General features: G+C 43.1%; 1 protein-coding gene across 1 annotated transcript in view; it reads left to right on the top strand.

The window, feature by feature from the left end:
- The first annotated feature begins 1697 nt into the window (after nt 1-1697).
- ARHGAP5 (Rho GTPase activating protein 5) overlaps nt 1698-18995 on the top strand; it is a 54459-nt gene continuing 37161 nt past the window's right edge. The window contains exons 1-3 of the mRNA XM_075425533.1: nt 1698-1957; nt 9369-9475; nt 13527-17425. Coding sequence (XP_075281648.1) covers nt 13703-17425 — 3723 coding nt within the window. The 5' untranslated portion in view covers nt 1698-1957; nt 9369-9475; nt 13527-13702. The remainder of the gene's footprint in view (nt 1958-9368; nt 9476-13526; nt 17426-18995) is intronic.

Consider the following 18995-nt stretch of genomic DNA (forward strand, 5'->3'; position numbering starts at 1 on the left):
AGGGTTTTTTTTTTTGACTCAGATCAGGATCAAAGTAAGTGATACAATCAATTCCTACATGAGAGGACTTCCACGTGCAAGGTCTTCTACACGGAACTTTATGAAAATTCATTAACAGCTTAAGGTCATTAATACCTATGCAGAGTTTCAGAAGGATACAGATCTCACCTCTTTAAATTTCTAAGCTAAGAAATCTCAAAAGATGTTTTTTCATATGAATATAAGGTTTTAACTCTGGTAATGTGAAATGGGGCTTTAATACCCCAAGGTATGTAGTCTGCACAAAAAAACCACAAGAAACTCAAAAATAGGCAATTCATATTAAAATTAAGTTGTGATTTTAGGCTTGTTTAGCTTGCCTGTTGTTTTTTTTTTTTTTTTTTTGTTTTTTTTTTTTGAGAACTAGTATGTGACCTCAAAAACTCTTGAGCAGATGCTGTGATTACTGTGTCAAATAATTTTACATCACTTTAGTGAGGACCTACATAAGATGAGTATTTCTAGAAATACTCTCCTGTAAGCCAGTGTCCACACAAGGCTGTTCGCTCCAATTTAACAGAAAAAAGTTTAGCTAATTAGAATTTTCCCAAAAATTCAAGCTTACAGGGAATGCATCTTTAGAAGGGATCTGAATTTTTCACCATTGAAACTCCTACTTTCAGATGTAAAACTTTAAGATGTTTTAATACGTAAAATTGCACAGAACAAACCATAATGTTTTAAAATGTTGTGGTTAGAAGTAAAATGGGACATGGACCATGGGAGCGCTTCATGGGCCTTCGTTACAGCCAAGAAGGCCTCGGAGAGCGGCAGAGGGATTTTGCCCCCAGCAAGACGGTGGCAGGTGTGGACAGCGCTGGGCAGCGCAGGGATGGCACTGGGCAGTGTGGGCTCCGTTTGGCCGCGGACCAGTCAAGGCGGCCGGTGTCGCTGGCGAAGCGATGTCCCACACCTCCCTCGCAGGCGGACGCCTCAGCCGTCACACCCGTAGGCCGCAGGGCAGGCCCTGCTGCCAGCCCTCGCTTTTTGAGCGATTCAACAAAGAGCCAGGCGCTGCGTTAGGCTGGCTAAACCCAGGAAACACCGTGGCAAGTTACCAGCAGCCTGGCAAGGGAGAAGCGGGCGAGCAGCGCTGACCAACGCTGCATTTTGGCTGTCTTTCGGTTCCACCCCAGCCAGGCGCCATTCTCGCCCCTTGGGGGCACGGCTGCTGGGCAGGGGCACAGGCTGGGCTCCGGCTCGCTCCGTCCCGTCCCCTCCACGCCGCCGGCCGCGCCCGGGAGCAAGCCCCGCCGCCGCCCACGCCCCGCGCGCCCGCCCGGCCGCACCTGGGAGCCGCTCCCACGCGGGGAGCGCCGCGGCGTCCCGGCCGACGTCGCTGTCCGAGGCGGGACTAGAACTCGCGGCCCTCGCCCTCCCGGCTCCCCGCGCTACCCGTGCGGCCACCGGGGCACAGGCGCCCGGCGCGCGCGCGCGCGCCCGCGCGGGCCCGCGGGGGTGAGGCGGCGCGGCGCGCGTGCGCGCGCGGCCGGCCGCGGCTGCGCGCGCTCTCCCAGGCTTCCCAGGGAATCCAGTGGCAGCAGGAAGAGGCGCTTCCCCGCGCACGCGCAGCTGGCCGGACGGGCGCGCGCTGAGCCGCGGCGGCGGGAGGGAGAGAGGGAGGGAGGGGAGGGGGGAGGGGAGGGAAGCTGCTGAGGTAAAGTTAGGGGGAGAGAGAGACTCCGTCAGCGAAGCGAGAGCCGGGGAAGCTCGGCGGCCGCCATTACTGAGCCGAGAGCGCCGGGGAGGGAGCGGAGAGGTGGGACGGGGCTGCGGCGGCCGGGAGCGCTCGGGAGCTGCGGGCCGGAGAGCCGAGAGAGCCCCGCGGGGAGGAAAAGCCGCCGGGGGCACCGGCGTGGAGAGAGCGTCCCGGGAATGCTGCCGCTCCCGCCGCCGAGCCGGATCCCGACGGCGCGAGGTGAGGAGGGGAGGAATCCGGTCCCGCGGGAGCTGGCCCGGCCCGGCCCGGCCTGGCCCGGAGCGGGGAGGCCCGGCCCGGCCCGGCCCGGCGGGCGGAGGGGGGCTGGGGGGAGGAGGCGGCCGTAGCCCGGCGAGCTGGTGCGGCGGCCGCTGGCTGTAACCAGTTCAGAGCGATGGCTGGGGCTGGCGTGGGGAGCCGGCCCCCCGCCCCCCCACCGCTCGGCCCTCTCGGCACCTCCACGCGAGGGAGGGGAGGGAGGGAGGGGAGGCGGGGAGGGCAGGGAGCGAGCGCCTGGTCCCAGACAGGTGACGAAGGCCTGAGCAATGGGAGGGTCTGAGCCTGCCGTGCGAGGCTGCCAGCTGGTCACGGCTCTCCAGGGAGGGAGGGAGGCAGGAAGGGGAGCTTCCCTGCGCCTCTCTTCTTCCTTCCCCGTTCCCTTCTTCCCACTACTCCTTTAGCTTCCTCCCTTCTTCCCTTCCTGCTGCCTTCCCCCCCCCCCCCTTTTCTGTTCTCCTTTCTCTGTACTTCTTTTCCTCCTTATTGCCACCTTCTACTCGTTCTCGGCTTCTCTGTTCTTTACATTCTCTACTAAATTTGAACAGTTGTCAGTTCCTCTCCTCCTTCTTTTCACCTTCAAATATTGCTCGATACCACATTTCAGAAAACTTCGCTCTCCTGATGGTGTGTGTGCATTTCTGGTTTTCCACCAGGTGGATTTTAAGGCTTTGAAACAGGGTAAGCCGGGTGCAGTGTTGCAGCTCGTGAGCATTTTGAGAATCCCTTCAACCAGCGTAACCTTTAGACTCTCTCCACCCAAGGAAAGCACCAGAGATAGACAGATACAATGCCACGGTGTTGTAAATATCGGGCATAAGGAGTGTAAATCACTGTTTTAATTAGAAACAGAAGAAAGAACGTTATAAGAGGAAGACAGACTTGTCACCTTCCCCCCCAGAATCCACCCCACTCTTCCCCCGTGCCCCCCCTTTTGCCCTCTACTGTGTCGCTTTTGGTGTCGGCGTGGAATATTTCCTTAATAAGTAGGAGGGAAATGTTTCTAATTGAGACCGAAATAGGCCTGTGGGGGTATGTGTGTATTCTGTAGTTCAGTGTCATGCAGATGACTGGAGGATTTTCTTTTTCTTCTTAATAAAGATCCTTGACAGAAATTTTAAAACTCCACACTGCAGAGTAAGGACAGTGAAGAGAGAACAGTGTTTGCTGGTCAGTTGGACACCCATTTTAACGCTGTGCGCTGAGGCCAGTGACAGCACTGGTCCTTCTGTACTGGTTTCATGAACAAGTGAGGAATTCGCAGGCGGCTGTTCTCTGTCACGCTGCCGTACCTGCCCAGGGTTCCTCGGTGTCACAGCTGCTTCCGGCAGTGACAGCAGCGTTCGGACCTCAGTGCTTTCTCAGAAACCCCATCTGTATTTTAAATGTATAGTGCGTGTCTGAAACGAGCGTGTAACAAATACTCATCCAGGTGCATTTTTATAAGGGTTTGCTGTCCTTTGTGCTTCTTGGAAAATTAAGAAGGACTGAAATTGTTAAAATTCTATTTATAGTACTCCACTGAAACTGGGTGCTACTAGAGCCAAGGAAGTATGATGTAAATACCGTAGTTTTTTGGAAGAGTCTGTGGTACTTAAAGTATCAGAAGTTGTTTAAGCATTTGTTACATGATCACTGGCTTGTTTTCGTATAATAAGTTGCTTTTAAGCTTGGAACATACCGAGCTTGAATAGTATGCATTTTTTTTTAAAGTATCCCTATATAAAGCAGCTGCCAGCGTTGTAAAAATGTAAATATTTGCACCCAAATGCCTGCAGCTCCCGGTACGGGGCTTTACTTCAGCTAAGGTGTTGCGTGTGCGAGGTAGGCTGGCTGAGTGCTTTAGGCTCAGACTAAATTGTTTTAAAATGTGATATTTGGCACCGGCGGACTCAACCGCCGCACGTGTTTGTGAGGCGCGGGATGAGACGTGCTTTCCCAAGGCCGTAGGTGTTTCTCCGTGAGCAAACTTCGCGGGAAGGAGAAGCGCCGGCCGCGGGCGCGGATCGCTCTGCACGAGCCCCTCCGGGGGCGGGTGCTGGAGTGGAGGGTGCGAAAACGGCGCCGTTCCGGCCGGCGAGGATATGCGACGGATGCTGGCGGTGCCCGGGGACTTGCCGCAGAGCTTCGGGGGCGTCCCGGCGCCCTGCAGGGCCCTCCCGCACCACACGCGAGGCCGCCCCGCGTCGCTGCCCGCCGCCGGCCGGGCCGCTGCGCGCTGGCTTCCCGGGGTGACGCGCGGCAGCCGCCGCCGGGGGGGGGCGCTCTGCGGCCCGCGCCGGGGTAGCGGGGCTTGGCGGAGCCGCGTGCTCGGCGTTGGCCGCTGCCGGCGTCGTTACCGCGGCGCGCTCGCGGGCCTGACGTGCCTGCGGGAGCGAGGCCCCGGGTGCCTTCTCGCTGCGCCGTGACGAGACGGGGCTCGCGCGGTTTGGGAAGCGCGTGCCTTCCGCCGTGCGGCGGGAGCTCCGCGCGCTGGCCTCGCCGCGCGGCCGCTAGGGGGCTTTGTCAGCCCGCCGCGCGCCACGGACCGGCCTCGCTTCCCGGCCCCTGTCAGCTGGGCGCGCGGGCCTTGGCCGCGGCTTCCCGGCGCTTCGGAAGTACCGCGCCCGGCGCGAGCAGGCCCGGGAGCACCGGGGGTTCCCCCTCCCCCGTGTCAGTGTTATTCCTAACTTCATGGGCGAGCAATACGCTTAACCGCCTCTTGCCTTTTTTTTTTTTTTTTTTTGTCTTTTTCCCTCTGAGAATTTCTAGCCTAAAGGCCAGCGCAAGTGAGCTGGAATGTTCTTGGGGTTTTCCATCCGTTTTAAAAAGTACTTTTAGGGGTATTACATTTTACAGATTGTCATTTGAACCCTCTCAGCACTTCCTTGTATTTATGGATTTTGGTGAAATACTTAAAGAAAAATGTGTTCAACGTTCCTCACAGGAAAATCTGAAGCAATTGTAAGGAAGTTGTTTTGAGTTTGTGTCTTAACTGTGCTCTTCTAGTCACTAACACCTATCGTAAGCCAATTTAATTAATCTGTGGCTGGTTCTGCACACTACATTTTGTGGTAAAGTAGAGTTGTTTCTCTGGCTTTGAGTTACAACTCCCACCCGTTTTTGCAATTCTGGATCAGTTGACATACAAGTGTAATAGAAGAATGTTTGCATTTGAAAAGGTAAAACCAGTACCTGCATGCACAGTTTTGGAAATGTGCATATGCCTCGTACAAGGTCAAACAACAAACTACTGTTTGAATTAAGACTCAGAACTTAGGATGTTAGGTCCTGGATTCTGTACTGCAGTTCCTCATCAAGCAAAATAACATGAAATGATCCAGATATGTGAATCAGTAAAATCTGTTGAAGTTGCTGCTGACAGGAAGTAAATTTTTCTTTTTGCAGGAAATGCATTTTAGCCCTTTTGCTGTCCTTAGCTTGATCCCTCCTTCTCCATCTCCTTGTTTCGTCTATTTTTATCAGTTCTTCCTGGATCCCCTTTGTAAAATTTCTCCATTAGTTCTTTTGTGTTATTCCTGAATAACTTGGTAAATAAGCCTGATCAGGTAGTCTTGCCCTAAGAAACTTCTATGAGCACTATGCATATCTTTAGCAGGTGCTTCTCCTGTGCGAAAAGAATTAAGAATTTATTTTTCTTGTAGTATTTCCTTTCTTGTTAAAATATGGGCTTTGAACCTGTATTGAATTCTCTCAGATGTTCAGAAGTCTGTAGCTAAGTAACTGGAGAGGCCTAAGTTCAGACTAATGCGATGCTGATAATTTGAACCTTTGCAGTTTACCTGTTTATTGTACCTTGATCTAATTTGTGTAGATTGGTTTGGGTTTTATTTTTTTTTGTTTTTTTTTGTGAATAGCAGCAATGATAATAGATGCCCCCTGGAATGCTAGATTCCAGCTAAAGAAAGATGTTTTGTTTTGCGTTTAGAAATAAAATTTCGGCCTTGATCTAATTTTGAGTAATACACTGGTGGTCTTCAGAGTGTTGTTACTAATAGGAGAAATTTAGTAAACTTAGTTCTTACCAAGAGCTTTGAACTTCTGTTTCTAAACACAGTTTTGCATTGATTTGTAATATGAAGTTGGGCAGTCAGTGTCTTTCTATGTTTTTTGTAAATTGGTTATTTTTCGTTTGTGTGCAAAGAATTATCTGGGCTACACAACTCCTTTAGGGACGGTAGTTGGCCATCACACTAACTGAATCTGAAATGAACAGCGGTTGGGTAATCCGTTCTCATCCTTCATTTACCTAGCATGACTAATCACCATAGCATTTAAACTGTATTCCTTTTCAGTCAGAGTATCACTATTAAAGGCATTTCAAGGCATTGTCCTTTACTGTCTTGTTATTCTTTGATTAAGCTTATTTCCTGATAAGCAATATGATTTTTTTTTTTCCGTAGTGTTGGCTGGAACTTGCAGAATTTTACCAGGGAGCATTGTATTTACCGTTATTTATAAATAAGATTTCAAGTATGATTACTTAATTAAGATTACCAGCACTTGTGAAGGCAAGAATATTGGCATATTGGTAAAGAGGACAGGACATGTTAAGTGGCTAGGACCTCAACAGACTTTGGTGAATTGAAATTGTTGGTAAGATGACATCGGTATACTGTGTATCTGGTTTAGTTTCTGAAAAGGATTTTGACTTGAAGAGAAGTTTTCTTATGCTTGTTTGAGTGAAAAAGATACCTCTTGGTAAAAATTAAATGAGAAGCGACAACATTACATTAAGCTACATCAACATTAGGTTTTTTTACTGGTTCTTGAAGTGAGAATTATTGAATTGTTATTCTGGTATGTCTTGGGTAGAGCTGTAATTACTGATGTGCTGATAGATCTTGGAATTTGGATTACGTACTAAATATTTTCCAATGCCAAGTTTTCGTCCTCCAAAAGTGTGAAGTAAGGGATGACTCGGTAGAAAAGCTTACTGTCAGTAGTAACCTGAATCCAGAGCTGTAACTTCCTTGGAATCATGGTCTTTGATATTTGAAAGTGCCATGAATTCAAAAGTCATCCTACAAACCATTTCAGTGATATCAAATGTATTTGAATTTACTTTGTGATCTGCTGTAGAGGTCACAGTAAGTTTCTGTTGGTGTATTCATATACCCTGCAAAGCAGACTAGACTGCAGTGGCCCTTTTTTTCGTATGTGCTTTTCTTTGCTTTGCCATCTATTTTACAGACACTAGCACAAGACTATGGACCAGTATTTTTCAGGGTCAATTACCGTAAACTGCTGTGTCTACGCAAGGTTACATACGGAGTAAAGGACTGTGGGAAAACACCCTTACTTTCCCCGTTGGCATTGTTTGCAGCTGCTTAAATAGTTGTTGAACATGAGCAATTCTGTGGAGTCTTTCAGGTAACATTTCTGCTTCAGCCATGTTAGGTCTGCAGATGGTAAACTTTTTTAGGTTCAGAAAGCAAGGTATTCAGAAATACTCAGAGTGTTTATTTCTAAGCTGTTTTCTTGGCTATGGACCCATCTACAATTCCTGTGGAGCCACAATTACTAAATAATGATAGATGATGAACTATTTTACTACTTATTAGTTGCTAATAGTATGGTGTTCTATGCTAATGGTTAGAATTCAGCTCGGAAGACTTTGGGAGATGTATTTGAAAATAGGGCTTTCTCTGGCCTCTTAATGCTTTGGCTGATTTTGTGGGGGTCTGTCTGAGCTTTCGCTTGTGGCGGTGTGCATTGCAAAATGGCTGGTGTCGCCCTCCCCCAGGCCCCAGCTGCACTCTTGCAGGCAGAGACACTTTTCTCTCAGTCTGTCTGCTCTTCCACATACTCTCTGCTTCACGGTCCCATAGTCTGTTTCTTCACGTGCAACTATCTGTTCTGCTGTCCTAGCTGTGGACAAAGAGGAATGCCACAGCTAGGGGACAAGGGCAGGGAGTGGGATTTGCCTCCTGTCTTCTCTTTCAAGTGATAGACTTTAGCTTTGCAGCTAGGCTGGGTTTAGTGCAGCACCTGCTGCCTAATGATTTTGCTGATGTTTGGTACCACTAGTTGAGAATTACAGTATTATTGTGGTAGTGGTATATCGTTTATCACTATTGCTGAACCTTTTATGTCCAAAAGAAAGTTCGCTAAAGCTCAGACTTTTTCAGTTGGTTATATTACTCCCAAAGCAAAGTGGAATCACTAAGAACAGAATTGTAAGTGACTAAACAAGAAAAAGTTCTGCCGTACCTTCTTGATGTTATGTTTAGCACATGTACAGCATGGTACTGCATCTTGCTTAAAAATGACAGCTTTTCTTAGTTAAAAGTGGCTTATATCATGATCCAGTGCAAGTGCCTCAAGTTCCTTTCCTTTTTTCCGTCTGAACATGAGGAGGAACTTCTTCCCTCTGAGGGTGACGGAGCACTGGAACAGGCTGCCCAGGGAGGTTGTGGAGTCTCCTTCTCTGGAGATATTCAAGACCCGCCTGGACAAGATCCTGTGCAGCCTGCTGTAGGTGACCCTGCTTCGGCAGGGGGGTTGGACTAGATGACCCACAGAGGTCCCTTCCAACCCCTACTATTCTGTGATTCTGTGATTCTGTGATTCCTTTTCTGCATCTTAACATATGCGTCACTGGCCTAGCATTCGAAGTCGGAGTTTTGTGGGGATGCAATCTGAAGTTCTGTGGAAGAGAGTTCCACAAACCAATCTTTGGTTACTTTGTAGCAGCATCTCTGTAGTAAAATCAACACTTATCTTGGTTACACTTTGTGTCCTAGTTGAGAAATCACAATTGTCAAATATAATTGTGCTTTGAATTTCTGATTTGTCACAGTCTGTGAAGTCTTTTAATTTAGAAATGCTGTACTACAGGTAAAAGGGTTTGGAAGTAGACTGTGCTTTTTTCTAGTTATAAAATGTATATACATGTATTTAGACATACATTCATTTTATGTGTTTTGTACTTACTGGCTGTACCGACTTCATCATACAAACCTATGTTCTAGATATTTTAGAATTTCCAATTCTTCTACAAGTGATTGGCGATTTTTGTATCTCACATTTTGTGTGTTATCTGAGACGCTATTCTTTTTTTTAGAAGAGCTTTCTTCAACCTAGGTATTGTTAAAATACTGAGTTGAACTTGTGAAATCACTGTCACTTAAGAAGAATTGTGCCCGCTCTGTCCCAAGTATTAATAGCTGTGCTTACAGGATTTAAATCCCCTAAGTTTATAGGAAGACCAGCTTGAGCTCTGAGTTCTGTTTATGGGTTTAAAATGAGCGAAACAATCCTCCTGCATAGATGAAGTATTTTTCTTTCTTTGACTGCTGCTTCTGCTTTCATAATTTTGAAATTATTAACGAATCTTACTTTTTGTTTTCAGATCCCTCAGGGAAGGACTTACTGAAGGACGCTGTTTAAATGTGTGACGTTACTGCAGGAAGATCACAGCAGGATAATCCTCTTGCTTTGCACCTTGTTTTCCTAAGGGTAAGTCTGGGCTTTAGGTCTTCGTAATCTTGTGTTGAAGGGGGGAGGTGGGTGAACAGGTACAAGATGATACACCTTATTTTCTTTATAACTACATTTGGAAATCTAAAAGCCTGTAGAGACAAGGTCCTGTGGTGCAAATATAGAAGGTCAGAGATTCGTTCTGCAGTGATGTCATACACTTTCTGTCTTCTGTAGTTCTTCAGAATTTTTCTATTTAAACATCGAAACACTCTGTTATTTTCAATTTGAATGTTGAAATTAGTTGGGGAAATCAAACAACCCCTCCTTTGAATCTGTACCAAAGACAAAGGGGGGGGGGGGCCGCGATGAATTCGAGTGTTTTCAATTTGTTAGAACAGAATTAGGCAGATCGAAGAAAGATAATTGAACTAACTTACCATGAATTTCTACTGTGTATAATTTAAGACTGTACAAAACTATGAAGTACCTTTAAATTAGTGGTATACTGAAAAGAAAAATCTTCTGTTAGGGGAGCAGCATTTAATAATTACGTATTAAATGTGAAGCCATTATATTGTCAGGTTTTTACAAGGTTTATTAGTTAGTTAACATAGGTGTCATTCTGTGACTTTGCTTTGTATGATCAGTGCAAAGTAAAAACCGTATAAAAAATAAAGAGAAAACCACACTGATTTTAAGTATGTTTAGTGATTCAGCTCCCACTACGGTGAGAATCTTCCGTGTCAGAAATTTTGAGAGAGACTAATGTGTTTGTTTTCCCTTTGTCAGTGTCCCATTTCACCTTACTCTTTGTACTTACTTAAAAATGTATCGATTTGACAAAACATTTATTGCTGGAGGAGGAAGAACCTTTGCTATATGAGGATGCAGACTATCTAAAAGTATTGATTGCTTCTTATAAACTAGTTGCAGTTTGACAGTGTCTTCCTGATTAAATGTGATAATCCTGTGGATGAAGCTTTTTGTGTTGTAGTTTAGCCCCCGTCAAATCTGTATTGTGCTATGGCAAACAGAAAACATTTGATAGTGGAAGTGCTGACTGAACTTCTCATTCTAATAGTTTGAATGACGCTACTATGATAAGCTTTGCTTTAGAAAGAAAACACTGGGTTTATTTGTAGTAATATAAACACTGCTTGTGAAGGATTTACTTTTGATAAGTAGTTTTATTCCCAGAGCCACTTTCTGTTAGCTCTAAATTCTGTGTTTTTTAGAATGTAAAAAACACAGTGGAAACAGTAAAAAGCAAAATTTTAAATACAGGTTCTCTTTCTGAATCTGTCTTTGAGTAAACTGATTTAAACAAAAAAAGAAAAATCATTCCTAAAACACTCATAGAAGTTTCAGTTCTTGCAATAGAAAAACTCTAAAGTATAAAAATTAGACCGAGTTTACTTTCCTCTTCATTGTGTAAGAAAAGCGATACTTTGTTGTAAGAAAGATTCTTCCATTGACTGTGATTCCATAATTGAAAGCTGTTTTTACAAATGTATTTTTTTATTTTATTTTTTGGTCAACTGACTTCATTACAAATAATGTTACATAAATACTGTGTTTCTGATCAGAATGTCAGTTTTCTGTATCTAGGTGTTGGTAAGTTGGAAAGCTCTGTTGGCCAGGCATGGATTTCATAAAAGATACTGAAGGCTTCAGTATTTTAACTTCTATTGCAACTTTTGATGATACGGATACTTCTTTTACTGCTACGCATCTTCAAACTCAGATATGTTTTAGCAGTCATGAATTAGTTTTACAGGTACTAAAGCAGGTTTTGAGATCTTTTGGGGTGACAGATGCTGCACATTTTTTTTTTAAACTAAAGGAGGGTACTACAGTACCATTCTCAACAAACTGTTGCTAAGAATGACAAAATTGATAGCAAATAAAGCTGAGATACTGAGACTAAAATTTCAGTATTAATGCTTGTTATACTGTTTCTGAGCTATTTACAGGTTTGTTTACATACATTTATGTTGTTATTTTGTACTACACAAATGTAAACTCAAGTATGTTAAGTGCAGTAGTCTGTACCTTTCATTTATGATGCCAAGTAATAGCTGCCTTTTTACCAAGAAAATGAGAAAACTATTTTTATCAAAGTATTTTCACAAAATTATAGAACAGTGTAGGTTGGAAGGGACCTCTGGAGGTCATCTAGTCCAGCCTTCCTGCTCGAGCAGGTTGCCCAGGACCATGTCCATGTGACTTTTGAGTATCTCCAGTGAGGGAGCCCTTGCAATCTCTCTGGGCAACCTGTGCCAGTGCATAGTCACCCTCACAATAAAAAAGTGTTTCCTGATGTTCACATAGCACCTCCTGTGTTTCAGTCTGTGCCCTTTGCTTCTTGTCCTGTCACAGGTCTTCACTGAAAAGAGTTTGGCTCTGCCTTCTTTGCACCTTTCCTCCAAATATTTGTACACATTGATGAGATCCCACCTGAGCCTTCTCTTCTCCAGGCTAAACAGTCCCAGCTCTCCCAGCCTTTCCTTATGCAAGAGATGCTTTGGTCCCTTAATCAGCTTAGTGGCCCTTTGCTGGACTCTCTGCAGTAGCTCCGTATCTCTCTTGTACTGTAGAACTGGACACAGTGCATCAGGTGTGGCCTCACCAGAGCTGCGTAGAGGGGAAGGTTCAACTACCTTGACCTACTGGCAATACTTTGTCTAATGCCACCCAGGGTACCATTAGCCTTGTTTGCTGCCAGTGCACATTGCTGGCTCATGTTCAGCGTGCTGTCCACTGGGATCCTCGGGTCCTTTTCTGTAAAGCTGCCCTTCAGACAGTTGGCTCCCAGCATATACTGGTACATGGGGTTATTCCTCCCTGGATGCAGGACTTTGCAGTGCAGAAGGTTCCTGTCAGCCCATGTCTTCAGCCTGTTGAGGTCTCCCTGAATGGCAGCACAACTGTCTGGTGTATTAGCCACTCTTCCCAGTTTTTGTCATCAGTAAACTTGCTGAGGGTGCACTCTGCTCTATCATCCAAGTCATTAATGAAGATGTTGAACAGTATTGGCCCCTGGAGTACACTGCTAGTTACTGGCCCCCGCACTGATCATAACCTGCTGGGCCCAGTCATTCAGCCATTCAATTGTTTTATATTTTCCTCCATGATGTAACTGTTTCTAAAAATCTTCCTGTTTGTGGTAGACATGTAAGCAAAGTCTTCTGGTTAATAACTGCGAGTTTGTGGTAATTGTTGTACTTGAAGACAGCTTCAATAAAGGCACTGGAACCTTGTAATAATTCTGTAGAAGTCTTGAGTGTAGATATAGTAGTTTTTGTTTACAGTTAGTGAAAGTTTTTTGTTTTTCCTAGAGAGACAGAAGGAATGATACTGCATTGTAGTCTTAAAATCTCAGACATAAGTCTTTTTTTTCGGTACTTAATATCCGTTTGACAGTAGTTGTATTTTTCTGTATAACTCAGGTTAGAAACTTCTCCTTCAAAGCAGTTTACTGTTAGTATACAAATAAAGTAGTTTACTTCTGCAGATAGGTAGTGGCTGAGCCACACTGCCAGCTTTCTGGTTTTACAGCTTCTTATTTTGAAAGTTTCTTTACAGAAACCTAAAACCAAAACTACAAATGCCCACAAAAGTAGTGTTACTCACGCAAGTAAGTGTGCTATCTGATGGAAGTATGAGCGTGAATAGAAGTATGGTCTATGTGAATACTGGATTGGGTTTAGAGTTTTTGTGTTGTATTTATCGTAGTGGAAAATGCTTTCTAGTGCCCATAAGCTATGAAGGAAAACGTTAATTTGGGGTTTTGGGTGGATTATTTTTTTTTTTAGAAGTATGCTGATCACCTATCAAAATAGATGATGAACTATTATTAAACTGTGCCTCAAAACCATGTTTATTTTTAAATTTATGACATAAATGGCATGAACATGAATAAGAGTTCAGGATCTCACTTAAAGTCATTGTAAAACTTTTATATATGTAGAAAACAATTTCAGGGGAGCAAGCAAAAGCGCTTTTAAAATCTCTTTTCTCTCATGAATATTAGAAAGAAATACCTGCAATCTTTTAAGGTTTTTTTTCCCCTCTTTGTTTTCTTTAGGAAGATGATCCTTCTCATCCTGGTTATCTGAGGTTCCCTCAATGACAAGCTGAAGCAGGAACAACTGAAAGCTATTTCTGGAGCCTTGGATATATAACTTAAATTTGTAGGAACCTTTCCAGAATGAAAACCATATACAGTTACCTTGATAATTGCAAAAGGGTGAGAGGAAAGTTATGATGGCAAAAAACAGAGAGCCACGTCCCCCATCTTATGCTGTTAGTGTTGTTGGTCTGTCTGGAACTGAAAAGGATAAAGGTAATTGTGGAGTTGGAAAGTCGTGTTTGTGCAATAGATTCGTTCGTTCAAAAGCAGATGAATATTACCCTGAGCATACCTCTGTGCTTAGCACAATTGACTTTGGAGGAAGAGTTGTTAACAATGATCACTTTTTGTACTGGGGTGACGTAACACAAAGTGGTGAGGATGGAATTGAGTGCAGAATTCATGTAATTGAACAGACTGAGTTCATTGATGATCAGACTTTCTTGCCTCATCGGAGTACGAATTTACAACCATATATAAAACGTGCAGCTGCCTCCAAACTGCAGTCAGCAGAAAAACTAATGTACATTTGCACAGATCAGCTAGGCTTGGAGCAAGACTTTGAGCAAAAACAAATGCCTGAAGGGAAATTAAGCATAGATGGGTTTTTATTGTGCATTGATGTAAGCCAAGGATGCAATAGGAAGTTTGATGATCAACTTAAATTTGTGAATAATCTCTACATCCAGCTCTCAAAATCTAAAAAACCCATAATAATAGCAGCAACGAAATGTGATGAATGTGTGGATCATTATCTGCGAGAGGTTCAGGCCTTTGCTTCAAATAAGAAGAACCTGGTGGTAGTGGAAACATCGGCAAGATTCAATGTCAATGTTGAAACATGTTTTACCGCACTGGTACAAATGATGGATAAAACGCGTGGTAAACCTAAAATAATCCCCTATCTGGATGCCTATAAAACTCAAAGACAGCTAGTTGTTACAGCAACAGACAAGTTTGAAAAACTTGTCCAAACTGTGAGAGACTATCATGCAACTTGGAAAACGGTCAGTAATAAACTGAAAAACCACCCTGATTATGAAGAGTACATAAATTTGGAAGGAACAAAAAAGGCCAAAAATACATTTTCAAAACACATAGAGCAGCTTAAACAGGAACATATTAGAAAAAGAAAAGAAGAATACATTAACGCATTGCCAAGAGCTCTTAATACTCTTCTGTCAAATCTTGATGAGATTGAACACTTGAGCTGGTCGGAAGCCTTGAAGTTAATGGAGAAAAGGCCTGACTTCCAGTCCTGTTTTGTAGTACTGGAAAAAACACCCTGGGATGAAACTGACCATATAGATAAAGTGAATGACAGGAGGATTCCATTTGACCTTCTCACTACACTAGAGGCAGAAAAAGTTTATCAAAACCATGTGCAGCATCTTATATCTGAAAAGAGGAGGGTTGAAATGAAGGAGAAATTCAAAAAAACTCTTGAGAAAATCCAGTTCATTTCACCTGGTCAGCCATGGGAAGAAGTTATATGTTTTGTGGTGGAGGATGAAGCATTCAAATACATCACTGATGCAGACAGTAAGGAAGTGTATGGTAGGCATCAGAGGGAGATTGTTGAAAAAGCCAAAGAGGAGTTTCAGGAAATGCTTTTTGAACATTCAGAACTGTTTTATGACCTGGATCTTAATGCAACACCAAGTTCAGATAAAATGAGTGAAATTCATGCGGTTCTGAGTGAAGAACCTAGATACAAAGCTTTACAGAAACTTGCACCTGATAGAGAATCTCTTCTGCTTAAACACATAGGATTTGTTTATCACCCAACTAAAGAAACTTGTCTCAGTGGCCAAAATTGTACAGACATTAAAGTAGAGCAGTTACTTGCCAACAGTCTTCTGCAACTGGATCATGGCCGCTCCAATTTATACCACGATAGTGCCAACATTGATAAAGTCAATCTTTTCATTTTGGGCAAAGATGGCCTTGCACAAGAATTGGCAAATGAAATTCGGACACAATCCACTGATGATGAATATGCATTAGATGGAAAAATATATGAACTAGATCTTAGGCCAGTTGATGCAAAATCCCCATACCTGTCGACTCAGTTGTGGACCTCAGCCTTCAAACCACACGGTTGTTTCTGTGTGTTTAACTCTATTGAGTCACTGAATTTTATTGGGGAGTGCATTGCGAAAATAAGGGCTGAAGCATCTCAGATAAGGAGAGACAAGTATATGGCTAATCTTCCATTTACATTAATACTGGCTAACCAGCGGGACAGTGTTAGCAAGAATCTGCCTATCCTGAGACATCAGGGGCAGCAGTTGGCCAACAAACTACAGTGTCCTTTTGTAGATGTGCCTGCTGGTACATATCCACGCAAATTTAATGAGACCCAAATAAAACAAGCTCTGAGGGGAGTACTGGAAGCAGTTAAACACAATTTTGATGTTGTAAGTCCAGTTCCCACCATTAAAGATGTGTCAGAAGCTGACTTAAGAATCGTCATGTGTGCCATGTGTGGTGATCCGTTTAGCGTCGATCTTATTCTTTCACCCTTCCTTGACTCTCACTCCTGTAGTGCTGCTCAGGCTGGCCAGAATAATTCTTTGATGCTTGATAAAATAATAGGAGAAAAGAGGCGTAGAATACAGATAACTATATTATCTTATCATTCTTCAATTGGTGTAAGGAAAGATGAACTTGTTCATGGATATATACTGGTCTATTCTGCGAAGCGGAAGGCATCCATGGGAATGCTTCGGGCATTTCTTTCTGAAGTTCAGGATACGATTCCTGTCCAGTTAGTGGCTGTTACTGATAGCCAGGCAGACTTCTTTGAGAATGAAGCAATTAAGGAACTCATGACTGAAGGAGAACACATAGCAACGGAGATTACTGCTAAGTTTACAGCTTTATATTCATTATCGCAATATCATCGTCAAACTGAGGTTTTCACGTTGTTCTTCAGTGATGTATTAGAGAAGAAAAACATGATTGAAAGCTCTTATATGTCAGACAGCACAAGGGAAATAACGCATACAAGTGAAGATGTTTTTCCGAGATCTCCCAGAGGAAGTTCACTGGACTATAATTATCCAGATTCAGAGGATGATACTGAGGGACCACCACCTTACAGTCCAATTGGTGATGATGTAAGGTTACTCCCCGCGCCTAGTGACCGTTCGAAGTACCGACTGGATTTGGAAGGAAATGAGTATCCTGTTCACAGTACACCACTCAATTGTCATGACCATGAACGCAACCATAAAGTGCCTCCTCCAATAAAACCGAAACCACTTGTTCCAAGAACAAATGTGAAAAAACTGGATCCTAACCTCCTGAAAACAATTGAGGCAGGTATAGGCAAAAACCCCAGGAAACAACCTTCTCGAGTGCCTATGGCACCACCAGAAGATACAGACCAATCTGACAACTATGCTGAACCTATTGACACTATTTTCAAACATAAAGGCTTTGCAGATGATATCTACGCGGTTCCAGATGATAGTCAGAATCGTATTATTAAAGTTCGAAACTCAATTGTTATAAATACCCAAGGTGAGGAAGAAAATGGGTTTTCTGATAGAATATCCAAAAGTCATGGGGAAAGAAGGCCTTCAAAGTACAAATATAAGTCTAAGACTCTGTTCAGCAAAGCTAAGTCTTACTATAGGAGAACACATTCCGATGCAAGTGATGATGAGGCTTTCACCACCTCTAAGACTAAAAGAAAAGGAAGACATCGTGGAAGTGAAGAAGACCCACTTCTTTCACCTGTCGAAACGTGGAAGGGTGGCATAGATAACCCTGCAATTACATCGGATCAAGAACTGGATGATAAAAAGATGAAAAAGAAAACCCAAAAAACAAAAGAAGATAAGAAGGTAAGTCAGTTGATTGAAATTTTATTTGCAGCTCTGGTGCATTGTAAGAAGAGATGAGTCAAAACATGCAAGAGTTGCACCCTGTTTTGAAACAGGTGCTTTAAAATTTTGATACAGCATTGTTTGATTTTTGTCCAAGTTTCTATTTAACTTGCTCAGAACTAGCAAATCTGAGGGAATATGATGGTTTGTCTACCTAATCAGCTGTTCAGTAATTTTCAGTTCTTTTCACCTCTGTATGTATATGTGCAGTCTCGCTTCCATATGAGTAAGTGAAAGCAGAATTTGGTCCACGGGTTCTTTTTTGTTTAAAACAAAACAAATGCTTTATGAGTTCTTGGGTAGAACTGTTTTTTTCAGTTCTTGCAGTTCTGGCTGTTGGATTGAAGTTTAGGGCTGATGAATGAAAGGGGTGGTTTGTTTTTAATGCTCATTTGCCTACCTGGAACTCTAAAACAAGAGCATGAGAAGGAAAGTGTATAGTGGTTTTACTGACTGCTGCATTTTCCTGCTGTGGACAAGCAAGTAATCAAGTTGAAAGCTGTGCTACCTGTACAATTCTCTATTCAGACAAAATAAAGGGAACAAAATGCCTGGCCAGTGTGGGTTTCTGAATAAGAATGTGGCATTCTACTTGAAAAATGTCTGCGTTGAATATGGGTCTTTATGCTTGATAGTTACTTATTTTTTCACTTGCTGTTTTAAAAATTAGTATATCAAGGTAGTGTTGTGGTGTAGGTTCTGGATGTATACTCTTTGTAGTTTAGATTATAATTTTAGGCTAGCAATCATTGTCTTGCTTACAGCTTTTGTTTAACATTAAATCAGGAGTGTTTCTGGTCAGTTAGATATTTTCTTTCTTGTCTCAAAAGTCGACCTTTTCAGTATTGCCTTTTGTAGCATTTTAAAACCATCCCTTTTAGCTTGAATCTGACTGTACTTGAATAGCATTTAGAAATAAGTTTTGTTCAAGTAGAGCATAGCTGAATTTTACTAATGGATTAAATTCTGAATTGCACTTCTAGTATGCAGCTGTGATTTGAATTACACATGACTGATTTAAAGGGCAATAAGTTTTCTTAAGGCTTACTCGTAAGATAAGCATGGGTAATGATGTCTTGTGGGTATAAAATAATATGGTTAAAAATACTTTAAAAAGTTATTCTTTTTGGGAAACTTGCATGTTTTGAAAAACAATGTATACTTTCGATTGAAATAATCTTGCTACATAGAAATTGAAATGTAGTATTCATAATCCTCATGCTGTCTCAGCTGTGTTGAGTTGACATAAAGTTCCTCTGAGCTGGTATTTACATTTAAACTGTGTAGACATAGTATAGTGGGGTCTTTTCTTCCTGGCACTGTGTCAGGAATCCCCCTGATATCTTTACCAAAACCTCCACTTTTGGCTTTGGCCTGTTGAGAGGTAGCCTGAGTTGGAAGTTTCAGGCTGTTCTAAATTTTTGTAGTTGTTAAGATTCTTGAAAAGTACAAGAGTTGTTTCAAGTTTTCTGTAACGTACCCCTTGGTTTTGTTGGTGGGTGTTTTTTTTTTTCTGTGTGTGTGTGTG

The sequence above is a fragment of the Opisthocomus hoazin genome, chromosome 7 (genome assembly GCF_030867145.1).
Source record: "Opisthocomus hoazin isolate bOpiHoa1 chromosome 7, bOpiHoa1.hap1, whole genome shotgun sequence".
NCBI classification, from domain to species: Eukaryota; Metazoa; Chordata; class Aves; order Opisthocomiformes; family Opisthocomidae; genus Opisthocomus; species Opisthocomus hoazin.